We start from the raw sequence: 14329 nt of genomic DNA, 5'->3' as shown, positions 1-14329 counted from the left end.
TATGCCTAAGTATATTGGAAGTGAAGTAGTTTTTCAAGGCAGTTATGTGTACTGTTTGAACTTAATGGTTAATTATGTTGTAAGTGAAGTGGCAATGATTAATTTTACTTCAGTAATTAATAATATGCAACCTTAATGACATAAATGCTGTACTAAATTGACTGTGTTTGCGCTGCTATATCGAGTAGCTTCTTATCTTGTCTTTTGCTGGCAAAGGGCTATATTTGTAGGCACTTCAGGATGAGTTTATGTAATTCTTTCTTCCCAGTGACAGCAGTCCAATCGTGGGAATGCTTTGTAAGTTATTATGGACTAATGTTAGCTCTTTTTCTTTTATAAAATCAGTCCTTTTCCCTTTTGACTTACTCAAAGCTAGACACACAGTATGACAACACTGGTATATGGTCATAGGAAAAAGTAGACCTTTATGAAGAGCTATGGGTATTTTGAATAAGAGTTTCTGAAAGTTTTATTTCTTTGAAAGATTACTGATGGTTTGGCCTTTGCGAAATGAAGGAAATTTTTTCATCTCGTTTTAGGATAGACCAGACCTGTTTTGTGAATCTGATCTCACAGATGCTGTCAGATAACTGATTTCCTTCTGCATTTATGAATCACAGACTTTATATTAGTCGTGTCAGTCTGTGTGTGCCTTAGTCCCCTTAGACTTTGATCAGAGAATAAGTCTGCAGAGAAATGCTTTTGTGTACTGTTAATTAGACTTAAAAAAGAAAAGAGAGTGGTGCTTTTCTCCCTCCTCGGTAATGTGTAAAAAAGAAAAATCCATTGAGCAAATGCCTTTAGGTCATCCTAAGACTATTCCTCTTGAAATGGTTTCTAAGGAAAACTTCCTAAGGACTGGTACCAGACAGTAAAATGCCTCTTTCCTCCATGCTGACCTTTTAGAGGCTGGCAGGAATTACTCTCAGGCCTCTTAAATTCTCTAAATGCTATTCAGAGTGGAAGCCACTGAAGAAGAGACTTACTTTGATTGTGTATCTGTTACTAGTTTCATCTGGGTAGAGACTTGTCTTGCATAGGAATCTGTGTTTTCTAAGGCTGGGCTTTTACTTGCAAATCAGTAAGTAGAAAAATTACAAGAGTAAAGATTAATTTTTTTAACAAGTTTCTTTCCTAGATGCTCATAAAGACCTGTCATGAGGGGTTTTGGCACATTCTAGTTTCAAGTGCTGGTAGTTGATGTCCGTAAAGCCACCCCACCTTTTGGGTTGTGTCTTTCTTCATTAGACATAAGGAAAGAGCATGTAAATACTATTTTTTTTGTCATGACAGGGGTTAAATATAATATGTGTCAATATTTGTCCTTTTCCTGTTTTGTCTGGATCTGGTTCACTTTGTTTTCCAGACCCAGTTGGAATTGTTACTATAGTTATATTAGAAATTGTACAAGGCAGGAAGTTAATGAAACATGGAGTTCATGAGCTCTTGATGAGCATTCTATTGAAGTTGCTAATTAATACAAATAATAGCAGGTTGGTTTGCCTGGGACATGTCTAAGGCAAGCCAATTTTGTTAGTGTTCTGAAATCATAATTATGTTCTTTTTCTTCCCTGCCACATCTTTATTTTTTTTATTTAGTTACGCAAACAGCTGCTGGCTAAAATGCAGAACAGTGCTTGAAGAAGTGAAGGATGTTTTTAAAGTTAATAGTGGAATGTCAACTGAAACACATTAAAAACTGCTTTGCAAAGTACACTGGATTTCAATTACATAAATATAACTTGAAATAGAAAGAAATTGGGTGATTTTATTGTTTCTTGCAAACCTTATGAAGGCTTACACTCTATGCAGTAGAGATATTACTCTTGATAATTAACTGCATCAACTGCAATGACTGTCTAAAAGTATCCTTAGAACTTGACAGCACTATCTTCTGTGGGCCTTTATTAATTTTGAACACTTTCCTTGCTATTATGAATGAATCCAAATATTTGATGTAGGCTGTGCATTACCCCTATTTATACAGACCTTTAAGAATGGGATAGATTGAGTAAGACTTGATGTATGCATAGCAATTATTTAGTTAGTCTTGTGAAATCTACAATAATGATGTATTTTATTTGATGCGTACAATATTTGTCAAGCACATCCTATATGAATACATATATTAGAGATAAAAATGTCAGTGTTCTAATGTATTTTAAAAGTTTTCAGATATTATTATATATAATGATTTACAGATGTTTGGACTTCTTATTCATAACCTAATACAGGATAGTTAAAAGCTTACTGAAAGAACCCAAAAGCAGAGCCAGGAATTTCCCTCCTTCCTTCACATGTACATTCAAGTGTTTATCCATAGGCATGTTAATACTATGACTTTGCATTTGCCACAAGCTCTCGAGATCAAATACTTGTACCATAGTAATATACATAGAATACTAGCATGCCTTCCTTGCCTATTGTCCTGCCTGTTGCACAGGGTACAGGTTTAATAACTTAGGTGTGCTGTGCATCCTCCAGTTCCTCTCAGTCATTAGGCTAAAGAAAGCAGTGTGGACATTTTCTGCAAAATGCCTTTTGACTTTTGGTGTACAACTTGTCTTTTTGTTGTCCTTGCCCTGTGGAATATGGCCTTTTTCATTCTGGTTTTTGTCATCAAACTCTGAGGTGCTGAAGTTCACTCTGCATAGTGTGGGTTAGTCCAGGAATTTGTTTATTACATTATGGAATGTGTATTTTGTGATCATAACTCTGAGAGGGCCTTTGGCAACTATCCTTACCTTTTGAATCCCCGAGGAAAATAGGCCATCTGACTGTTGTGATGTAGGAAAGACTTTCTCCTGCTGAGAACTTGCTGAGGACTACTTACAAGTCTTGGAGGATGCTAGAAAAAGTTTTGAATGCTTTGTATGTCATAGTTCAGTTGTGCTGCTCTGTTCAAGTGGGATTGAGCCTTTCAAATTCAGTCCACTACTACTTTATTATGGCTTTCATGTTACCTCCTATCCCTTCTTTAAACAGGTAAACAGTCTGTGGGTTTGGAGAACATTGTGGCAATTTGACTGCAAAGCCCCTGCAAAGGGCATTTCTTTCTGTTCTGTTGACAGCAAGGCTGTATGCTGCAATGTCTAAAGAAAGACTAGTAGCTTATCCTGCAATTGTGCTGGTCTCACATCTTGCCGTTAACATGGATTTTGTGATCTGTCCTCACTTGTGTTTTTCAAAGTCTTTCAGAATACAGGCTTTGAACCGAGGAAAGGATCGGGAGTAGGGGGTGACTGTAGCTGTATTCTCAAGGTAGCTAGAAAATATGCATCCCTGAGTGAGACACACTTAAAATCTTAATGTTTGCATGCATGAAACATCTGCACATCAACCATCAGATGCAACATCATAAAGAAATGATAGGCCCACATGTGCCTATACTTTGTCTTAATGTATGCTGACCTTAAATTTTGCTCTTTTCTCTGTAGTAGAAAAGCATATTTCTTGATACGTAGTCTTCTGATGCGTCTGTCTTCTGCTTTTCAGAGAAACTGTTGTCACTTCTACCAGAGTATGTTGTTCCTTATACTATCCATCTTCTAGCTCATGACCCAGATTATGTCAAAGTCCAGGACATTGAACAACTCAAGGACATTAAAGAGTAAGACTACTTTTAATAGTGTTATTTCTAGGGTTAAAACAATCTAACTTTATTCTAAGTGAAATTTTAATTCATTGTGGTACCCTGATACACTGGCCAGTGCACATAATGATGGCAGTTATTTCTGTAAAATACTGTGAGAAATAGTATATATGCTTTTTTAGTGCTCTGTGATATCTTACAGAGGAACCTTCACCTTCTGCTCATCCTACCTTCATTTCTTTTTTTTTTTTTTTAAAGAATTGGTTTCCCAGAGTTAGACTGGTTCAAATTCATAATACTAGTAAAACCTAGAGTAAACAACTTTCTCAAATGTGCTTTTTTAAAGAATTCCTTTTGTATTTTTATTCATGAGGAGTACTGCATTTCTCCTTTAGGTGCCTGTGGTTCATACTGGAAATATTGATGGCTAAAAATGAAAACAACAGTCACGCATTTATCAGAAAAATGGTAGAAAATATCAAACAGACTAAGGATGCTCAAGGACCAGATGATCCAAAAATGAATGAAGTAGGTGATACTTTTTGATTGGAAATTGCATTTAATTCTGGCCTGCTTCTGGGAATGAGCTGCTTTTTGTTTACACACCAACTTTAAAATGTCTTTCAATATAATTGTATGTGGGAGATGATGCTTTGTATACTGTAACAATTATATTTATTGCAGTTTAGATGACAGTTATTTTCTTATGCTTCAGTAGATCTTGCATGTTTACAAGGGAGTTGTAAAAGTTTGCAGTCCTTCTGTTTCTGTCTCAGTAAGATTATTAAATGCTAACTTTAAATATATGTAAACTACAATTTTTACTGTTTAAATCATCCACTAAAGTGCTTTGTAATATTTCATTTTAAAAGTGCAAGAGTAAGCTTTAGTATAGGAAGAAAAATATATGCATTAGGTGCCTCCAGTGTGTATTGTGTAGTGAATGTATCAAACCCTGATCTTGTTTTTGAGGTTTTTGCATCACATAATGTACAAACTTGTCACTTTTCTGCTTTTCCCAGAGATAAGAATTTTTTTTTTTTAGCTTTGTCTTTGAAACCATGGCGTACACTATCCTTAAGTGTAGAAAGATCATGAAAGCTAGCTCTCTTTAACTGCTGGGCATACAGTGCTTTTGTCTTTTGCTCCTATATTTTGGTACCCTGTGATACACTGTTTAAGATGCAAGCTAATGTTAAATGTTTAAGATAATTGCTTTTAAACTGTGAGTTCTTGTAGTTCTCTGCTCAGAAGATACTGTTTTTTGTCATGATTTGTGATGAACTTCTAAAGTGTTGTTTTTTTTTTTTAAATTTTATTATTTACAGAAGCTATACACAGTCTGTGATGTAGCAATGAATATCATTATGTCAAAGAGTACAACATACAGTTTGGAATCCCCTAAAGACCCTGTACTTCCAGCCAGATATTTTACTCAACCTGACAAGGTATACCTTGGCATTTAATTTTTCTTGAGATAAGTCTGTTTAAATCTTTGTTGAAAAAAACCTCTGAATTACAACTAACAGTTCTTGTAACCTCAGGCTTCTCCCTATTATATTGTAGTTGAATACGTATGTATATGTTTTAATAAATATTTATATATGTGTACACACACTGATTTCTCCCCCTGTGCTGAGATACTGTTGTTCGGGTTTATAATTTCAAAAGCAAAAATGATGTAAAGAAAATCTTTCAGTACTACCTCCAAAATGTATACATCTTGTTCATTGATTATTGCTGTGATTTCTCTTCCCCGTCCTCCTTTCTTTACAGAATTTCAGTAACACCAAAAATTATCTTCCTCCGGAAATGAAGTCTTTTTTCACTCCTGGAAAGGTATGTATGATGTGGGGGGGGGTTGTGGTTTTCTTTTTGGTGCTATGTTGGCGGTTTTGGTTTGGTATTGTTTTTTGGGTTTTTGTTTGTTTGTTTTAAGAAAACTAACATGTAGTTAATGAAACACTTCAAGTTTAAGCAAATACATTATTTCTGCGCAAAGGGTTTATATGCCAACGATTAGTAAATAGGTAGAGAGAAAGAGATAGGTAGAAGGGAAAACTGCTACTGTCTGTGCTGGGTTTGTGGTAATAGTAGGCAAAACCTGTTGTCTGTATTTGACAAGTTTGCAAAATGGTTAACCTTTTTTTTTCTGCAGAAGACGACAACATGGCATATGAAGTGACAGCTATGGAAAACTCTAATATAAATTGTTTTTAAAATCACATAAATTAATCTTTGGCAAAGTTGAATATGATTTTACAGTATCTTAGAAGATAACTGACTGTTCTATGGTTATATTAATTTGTTCTTTCTAAATATGCATTGTATTGAATGCCGGTGTTCTTTCTTCACTAAAACTAAACCCAGGTACTCTTTAGAATAAAATAAAAATCTAGTAAAGGAAAAGACAAATTGTGGTTTTCATCCAGATTAATGTGTCCTATTCTAGATTACAGGAGAACATTCATTTGCTACCTTGCAAAAGAAATAAAAGCGTAGCATCTTCATTACCCTTAACTTTGCTAATGAAACATTAGCTGTGAGCTAGTAGCTTACTAATAGAGGAAGAATGCAAGTTAAGAAAAAATGCATACATACAGGAGCATCTTTTTGATTAGAAGTTGAAAGCCAACATTTATTGATTGGAATATATCATCACTGTATTGCACATTTGAGTATCTGAACTCCATGGATTAGAGGTTCATTTCTTACTGAAGACGCAAAAGTTTTTAAAAGGAAGTTGCACGTCTTCCAATTGCTGATCAGTAGTCAATGTTAAGTTCTCTCATCTAGTTTTTGACATAAAATATTCTTGCTAGTTTGTCCCAAACTTAATATATTAAGTGTACTGTGACAATATCAAACAAGAAACATGGTTTATGCTATCACGAAAAATCACAGAATCGCAGAATGTTTGAGGTTGGAAGGGACCTCTGGAGGTCATCTAGTCCAAAGCCCCTGCTCTCTCAGACTTTCCTCATATGAGAAGTGCTCCAGTCCCATCTTCATCTTAGTGGCCCTTTTCTGGACTCTCTCCAGTAGCTCCATATCTCTCATATATCCTAATTTGAAATTCTTCCGAATCCTAAGGTAGCTTTTATATTATTTTAAATTTTGAGCACCAGGTACTCCAGCTCTTTTTTTGTTGTTCTGAAATTTTGTAACAAACAGCAGAGGTGTATTTGACCACCAAAAATTTTCAGTTGCTTCACTATCATGAGAGCAACGTGGAATGAGAGTTGGTCTAGGGAGTCTTATTTTTGGGAATGGAAGACTAGTTTGAGTGGATGTTAGTGGGGTGGATATAAGCAGGGAACGGTATCTGAGGGCAACGAGGTTTTGAGTGTAGGTTCTGTGGTAAGGGAGGAACTGTTAGTGCAGGCCCTGTTAGTGTTAGCCCCTCCTTAGTAGGAAGTCCAGTCCAGTGTGAATTTGAACATCTCTGCTTTTGAGCTCTCTCTGTATTCACCTATTGATTAACATTAAGTTCTAAATTAATAGATGTAAATTCTTAAATGGATTTTGTTCTCCAAGGTTTATTTTTGGAAAGGATATGCTGTTTTTCTTGTAGTCAGTGCAGAGTGAATCTTTGGTTTAAGTGTAAAATTCCCTCCAGCTATAAAAAGTATAACCAGCACATCCATGGTGCATATCTCTGAAAAAGGAACACTCAAAGCTGCTATGATGTGCATGTTGAACTTTTTTTTTAGCTGGCACTAACTTTAGACATAGCTAGAACCTAATATTGCAATAGAAGATGGATCATCCTAGATAATCAGAAATGTGAGGAATGGTCTTTAATTCAACATTTTTGTACATGGGTGTTTGGCATAAAGGTGTAGTCTCTTTAGGAGTAACTGAACTCTTTCAACTCTCTCAAAAGTTAGTATGAGCTGGAGGTATTTGGCATGTCTGAAAGATAATCCACTTAAATGAATAACCTGAAGCTCACCAGTGCCTGGAAATTTTGACACCTATTAAAAGCCTAACTTTTAAATCTGTGCATGAAGCATCAGAATCTTCTCCACAATATTTGATTTTTGAGGCTCTCATTCATTCATTCCCAGTTGAAACTAGTGTGGTTTGCCATTACAGCTAAGCCAGTTTAATGGCTTCTTTGCTGAAAGGGCTGTCCTTCTGCTATTTCTGTTTTGCCAGTACAGATGCTTATCTGATCCAAATGGTGAGCTTGTTCAGGCAGCTAGCTCAGCAGAAAGCAAACTGCACAAAAAGTCCTGAAGTGGCTTACTGCAAGGTCAGGTGAGCACCCAATACTACCAATGAGAAGATAACTGAATATAAGGGTAGAGAGAAGAATACCACAGGCAGCTAGCTATTTGATTACAGCTTTGTCAGCTTCCTTCTGGTGTCTGTTGTAATTTTCATATGAAAATGTTTATAGCTTTGTGTTAAAATTAAGATATTGATTGCAGAAGTGAAAACTGTGAATATTTTAAGCATAGTACATGTTAACAACATCTAAACGTGTAGTTTAAAATAAAGGAAATATATTTTTGGTTTCAGCCCAAAGCAGCCAATGTTCTTGGAGCAGTTAATAAGCCTCTTTCGTCAGCAGGCAAGCAGTCTCAATCCAAATCTTCACGAATGGAAACTGTAAGCAATGCCAGCAGCAGTTCAAATCCAAGCTCTCCAGGAAGGATCAAAGGGAGGTTGGTAGACAACAAAGGAGCTTTAATATTTCAAGTATTTGTAATGGAAACTTTGAGTATTTATATGTTTTCTAAGTGAGAAACAGAATTCTACTATCTTATTTTGAAGTAAGTTAGAGTACTGCATTGGTATAACTGAAACCATGAATTTGGCTTTCTAACCCCTGAAATAAATTTGCTTTAAAAAAAATAAATAAAACCCAGAATCAAATCACATCCAGAGTTGGCTGTAGGAGGGAAGGAGAGTCGCATGTGTTTATTTTTATATATATATACATGCACACATGTATATATGTGTGTGTGTATACATATATCTGCAGTTCCTAGGAACCTTGTGGCCTGCTGTAATGTTAACAACATGTCACAGACAGTGAGGACTGTAGGCCATTGTGGTGATCTTGCATGACTTTCTCCTCTATAAATTTGGCCTGGACTTCGCAGATAAACATTTTTGGATTTTAAATTCCTTCTGTGATGGAGAGGGGAATGTACTGTAACACTAGAGAAGTCGTCTTTCTAGTTATCTGTCTTTAAAAATTATAGCTTATTTTGTGTTAATTTTTTAGGTTATTCATCAGTTACTGTATCTTCTAATGAGAATTTTTTTAACTGAAAGTCACATCATCATTAATTTTTTTCACAGACATTTAGAAATTGCATAGCCCCCACTATTCATATTTTCTCACATTAATTCAAGACTGTGAGGAAATGTTATGTTTGGAAATAAGACTTCTCATTTGGTACTTCTGTGACTATTTAATATATAATATTAATTTTAAATGTAGTGCAGTGTTTTACAAGAAATACTTTTCAACTCCATGGAAAGTCCACAAAAAGGCTTATTTCTTACAAGTCATGCAGGTTCACGTGCCAAAATACATTATTGGCTAAAGACAGGTTGGAATCCAGATTCTTCTCTATATCCAGTGAAATGAATCTGAGACCAATACTGTTCTACATCCAGTTCATTTAAAAAAAATGCTGCACTCGCAGCCTAACATGTTCTGTCGTCTTCATGATCTCCCCAGTTCACCTAAGTTAAACTCATTAGTGTTTTGAGTGGAGATACCAAAGGAGAAGAAAAGTCCTCTAGAATTGATGGTAATGATTCAGTATGCATGGTATTTCCAATTCAGTCTGACTGAATATATACAGGCAAGCTTCCACCTGTTAAGACGATGTATAAAAACTGAGCTTCTGATTACATCACAGTTATTACAGATTGTATACTTGTAGGAATGAGAATGTCTTTCTCAGTCTATGCAGTGTCCAGGTTAGGGAGTTAAGAGTTTGTGTATTTGAATACCACTTTTCATTTCAGTGCATAGCATAATTTCTTTTCGTTAAAAAATGTGCACTCTTATTTAAAAATGTTGCTTCTACCTACCCCAGGGCAGATGAAACGAAATGACTTTTGTGTATTGGCTTTTGTATGTTACCTTTTGTCTGTGGGTCTCAGTGTTTTACATATGCAGGAGGTGGTATTGTCCACATTGACATATGTAGAAACTGAAATAAAAATGAAATTGCTGCCCTAAATAATAACAGAAGGCTGAGGGATGAACTGGTCTCTGAAATTTAAATCTGCTGTTTTATTGCCTAAACCTCACCACAGGAAAGCATGCATGCTTTGGCTGGTCTGTCTGTGGGGATCTTTGATATATGAAAGTGTATGCAAATGTATACAAACGCACAGATCTCTTGTAACTCAGTAAGGCTCTTCTGTTTCAAAAAGCTGCTTATCTTTCCCAGTGAAAAAAGAAGATTCAACTTGGCTTATGACTGACACCTTTGTCCTGAGACTTAGATGTTCTGGCTTGTGATACGTGGTAGCTATCATAACCAGAGTGAAAGGTTCTTTCTGCCAGATTGTTCATGGTTTAGGAATAAATTTCTTCTGAAGATTGTTGTTCTTAATATATATTTTTTTTTAAACTATTGCCCACTGTATTATAATAATGAGGAAAATAAATGTTTATTCATTCTAGGCTTGACAGTACTGAAATGGACCACAGCGAAAATGAAGAATTCACACTGGCTTCACCCTTACCAGGGAAGAAAACTGACAAAAGGGACGACTCTGATCTTGTAAGGGTGAGCTGTTTGGTTGCATTGCAGGTGTTTCATTTTAAGTCACCCAGACTTTAAAGTAAAAATTAATGTGATCATACTTGATATCATTCAAGAAAATATGCTGAAACATGAAATTGAGTTGACATTGTAAACTACTGGAAAATGTGTTTAGAGTTGGATATGAAAATGCAGTGGAAAAAAAGGTTCAGTTTGTCTGTTTTTCACGTGTACACTACATGCATACGTACCTTTGCATCATACTGACAGCTCCTGTAAGCTTTCAAGATTACCAGTTATGATTTGCAGTTTGGTGATATTGACGGGGTAGATTCTGCTAGAGCTAGGTTGATGAGAATTAGTCCACGATTTGCCTCATTCTCAGGATTTGTTGATGAAGCATTTGGGACATTGTTCAAGCTGATAGCTTCTTTGAACTTCTGTTCGCTTCACCCTTACCAGGGAAGAAAACTGACAAAAGGGACGACTCTGATCTTGTAAGGGTGAGCTGTTTGGTTGCATTGCAGGTGTTTCATTTTAAGTCACCCAGACTTTAAAGTAAAAATTAATGTGATCATACTTGATATCATTCAAGAAAATATGCTGAAACATGAAATTGAGTGTAAACTGTAAACTACTGGAAAATGTGTTTAGAGTTGGATATGAAAGGAAAAAAAGTAAAAATTAATGTGATCATACTTGATATTCAAGAAAAAAATATGCTGAAACATGAAATTGAGTTGACATTGTAAACTACTGGAAAATGTGTTTAGAGTTGGATATGAAAATGCAGTGGAAAAAAAGGTTCAGTTTGTCTGTTTTTCACGTGTACACTACATGCATACGTACCTTTGCATCATACTGACAGCTCCTGTAAGCTTTCAAGATTACCAGTTATGATTTGCAGTTTGGTGATATTGACGGGGTAGATTCTGCTAGAGCTAGGTTGATGAGAATTAGTCCACGATTTGCCTCATTCTCAGGATTTGTTGATGAAGCATTTGGGACATTGTTCAAGCTGATAGCTTCTTTGAACTTCTGTTCCCCAATATACAGTAGAGATTTTTTTTTTTTGTATGTGTTATTGATGTTTACTTGAAATATAGCTTTGGAATGATTAATTAGATTAGTTTAAGAATTACCAACTATACTGGAGCTTTGGGGGAGCAGTTTAACCTGTCTGAAATTTCAGATTGCCTTCCAAGGTTGTAAAAGTCTGTATCATATATGGTTTCTTGCTTGTAGCTAGCGAAGTGATAATACCTCATTACAGTGTTGATGCATCATAATTCTTGCCTTTTTTGTACTGTCCCATCACTGGTGCTAAGGCATGTTCTCCTTTTCCAGCCAGCTGTGTTTTTCTTTCAACAGCTGTAAGGAATAGCAACTGTTTCTTCTCCTGGTTATCTAGAATACCAAGAGGGCATAATGATTTGACACTGGATTTAGAAGTTCAAGGAAGAGTTATCTGAATAGCCATATGGATTCTGTTTTGTTGCAAGCGGCTTGTTCTGCAGTGAAGGCAGGAAAATGCTTGGTTCTGAATGCCAGGTATCAGAAGTTGCAGCATGATATTAAAGCTGTCTGTGCATAGTATGGTCTTCAACAGACTTTTAGGGCAGAGTGAGCTAGCTAACTGGTATTTACAGACCAATACAATCCCATAGGATGTAAAATAGTCGTAATGATTAACAAGCAAATTGCCTATGCTGTTAGATAAACAAACTGTTCTGTGAGAACATTGAACCCCAAGGGGTAGCAGAATGGTGTCACTGCTGTGCTCTTGTACAGTGTCAGGACCATTCAGGAGAAATTACATGTGTCTGAGAGAGATTTTAGTGACTAACCAAGCCTGTCAGTGTTTAAGAGGCATTTGGACAATGCCCTTAATAACAACATGTTTTAACTTTTGGTGAGCCCTGAAGTGGTCAGGCAGTTGGACTAAATGATCATTGTAGGTCCCTTCCAACTGAAAATATTCTACTCCTATTCTATTCTAACCAAGGCCTTTGAGAGTGGCAGGGCTTTGAAGGTGGTAGCCTTGTCCGTACTTATTCTTACTGATGGATTTATGTATTTCTGTAGATCAGTAATGCTAAAGGTTCCTAATGAGGATATCAAAACTGGTTTGGACTCTCACTCAGGTGTAGTACTTTAATATGTTAATGAAATTATAAACAGGCTAAATATTGTCTCAGGCAGTATTTACACCTCTATCAGAATACAGAAAAATAAACCACCGAAGAAAATTATAATTGTATTGCAATTCTAAGAGCAGTTCAAGTAATAAAAATTTCATGTACCACTAGTAAATTTCAGTTCTTCGTGCCTTAATAGCAGTTGGCAGTCTGTAAATTTTGTAGTATTTGGGATGTGCATGAAAAAGTAATAATACCAACAAGATCAGATTTGTTAGAATTGGATTTTCCAGAATGCATTAAGGATGTCCTATATCTGATGTCACTGCTGCTTGATTTTTTTTTTTTTTTTTACTGTCTCTGGCATTTCTCTATTCTCCCATTATGTCAGTCTGTTGCATTTTTTTCTAGGTTGCTTGGGACATAAGCTGCTGACCAGTAAAAACGTCCTGAATTTTTGCTTGTCTTGAAGTGCAAATAACCATCTTATGCTGTGATGTCTTTTGGGAAAGCAAACTGGCTTATAACAAAACCAGAAAAATCAGGAATCTCTTGTCAAAAAAACCCCCAAAACAACCACTTCTGATGCTTCCTCTATCAATATGTCAGTTCAGCTGTAAACCTTGAAAAGTCTAAACAGCTGCTGGCATGCAATTCATGTTTAGAAGCATTAGGTTGAATTGGTAGCCGGCAAAGCGAAGTAATAAAGCAAATACAGTTTAGTATTTCAAGTGCTTTTGAGGGCATTTGTATTTGACTTTGACTATGTAAGCAAGCTGCTTAAGGTCATTGATTCAGAACTCATTTTTGGTTTTTTGGAGCTGAGGAGCAGGTTATAGCAAGCATTATCTGAGAAGCAGAATTTTAATTGGGGACCAGAAAGTCCATGTTTTAAAGATGTCACTGTTCAGGATGCTTGTCCAGATTACATCATAGAGTGAGATGTTTATTCTAAGGTTGTGGGACACTGTTTAACCTGAGGGAGAAACTTTACTTTGAAACTTGGCTACAACTACTTAGTAAAAGCAGCTGCAATGACAGATGCGTACAATCACTGCAAAAGCAAATAGAACAGCGAATAACAAGGATGTCACTGATCTAGATCAACAGTTTTGTCAGTGAAGTCATGAACTGGCAGGAGATGTCATCATTGTTAACACATTTTTCTTATTTTCTTCTAGTGTAATTCTTTGTCCTTCAATTTCTTTTACTTTATTTCTTCATATCCTTTCTAGCTTTTCTTTCCGCTTTTCTTGACCAGGGTTTATGGCTAAAGTGGAGACATATATTTGTAAGCTGACTTCTATCTTATGTCACAAGGGAGATGTGAATGAAAAAAAACATTCAGTCTGGTTTCAAGTGGCATAACTATCATTATGTAGATTAAATTGCAATGTGGCAAATACTAATAAATGAGTGTTTGTATGTGTTGAAATACAATAATGTTAGTTTGAAATAAACATTGGTATGAAACTGTGAAATACTGTAAGTATTTGAACTTCTGGATCATTTCATGGTCCAAAATGAAATAGTCATGGTCCCCATGAAATGGTAGGTGGGTAAATTCCACCCCACCCCACCCCCCCCCGCCAGGGGTTGGGGCAATCCTTCTGGCCCTAATAGCTGCCTATTGAAATCTTTGCACTGTTTATGGCTCTTCACTGTGCATTTTAGAGAACTAGAGCATGGAGAGGTGAAGAATCATAGAATCGTTTAGGTTGGAAAAGACCTTTAAGATCAAGTCCAACCATTAACCCAGCACTGCCAAGTCTACCACTAACCATGTCCCGAAGCACCACGTCTACACATCTTTTAAATACCTCCAGGGATGGTGACTCAACCACTTCCCTGGACAG

General features: G+C 36.1%; 1 protein-coding gene across 3 annotated transcripts in view; it reads left to right on the top strand.

The window, feature by feature from the left end:
* Positions 1-14329, top strand: part of PDS5B (PDS5 cohesin associated factor B) — a 102916-nt gene that overhangs the window by 78428 nt on the left and 10159 nt on the right. For 2 of the 3 annotated variants that reach the window (XM_009290202.2, XM_009290204.2), the window contains exons 25-30: positions 3496-3610; positions 3988-4120; positions 4921-5040; positions 5369-5431; positions 8120-8265; positions 10254-10353. In XM_009290202.2, the coding sequence (XP_009288477.1) occupies positions 3496-3610; positions 3988-4120; positions 4921-5040; positions 5369-5431; positions 8120-8265; positions 10254-10353 (677 nt within the window). Of the gene's footprint in view, positions 1-3495; positions 3611-3987; positions 4121-4920; positions 5041-5368; positions 5432-8119; positions 8266-10253; positions 10360-14329 lie in introns of all 3 variants that reach the window. The other variant, XM_009290200.2, reaches the window with a different exon arrangement.

The sequence above is a fragment of the Aptenodytes forsteri genome, unplaced genomic scaffold, assembly GCF_000699145.1.
Source record: "Aptenodytes forsteri isolate BGI_AS27 unplaced genomic scaffold, ASM69914v1 Scaffold155, whole genome shotgun sequence".
Taxonomy (NCBI): Eukaryota; Metazoa; Chordata; class Aves; order Sphenisciformes; family Spheniscidae; genus Aptenodytes; species Aptenodytes forsteri.
Note: the sequence above shows the minus strand (reverse complement) of the source record. Positions and strands in the feature narration are given on the sequence as shown.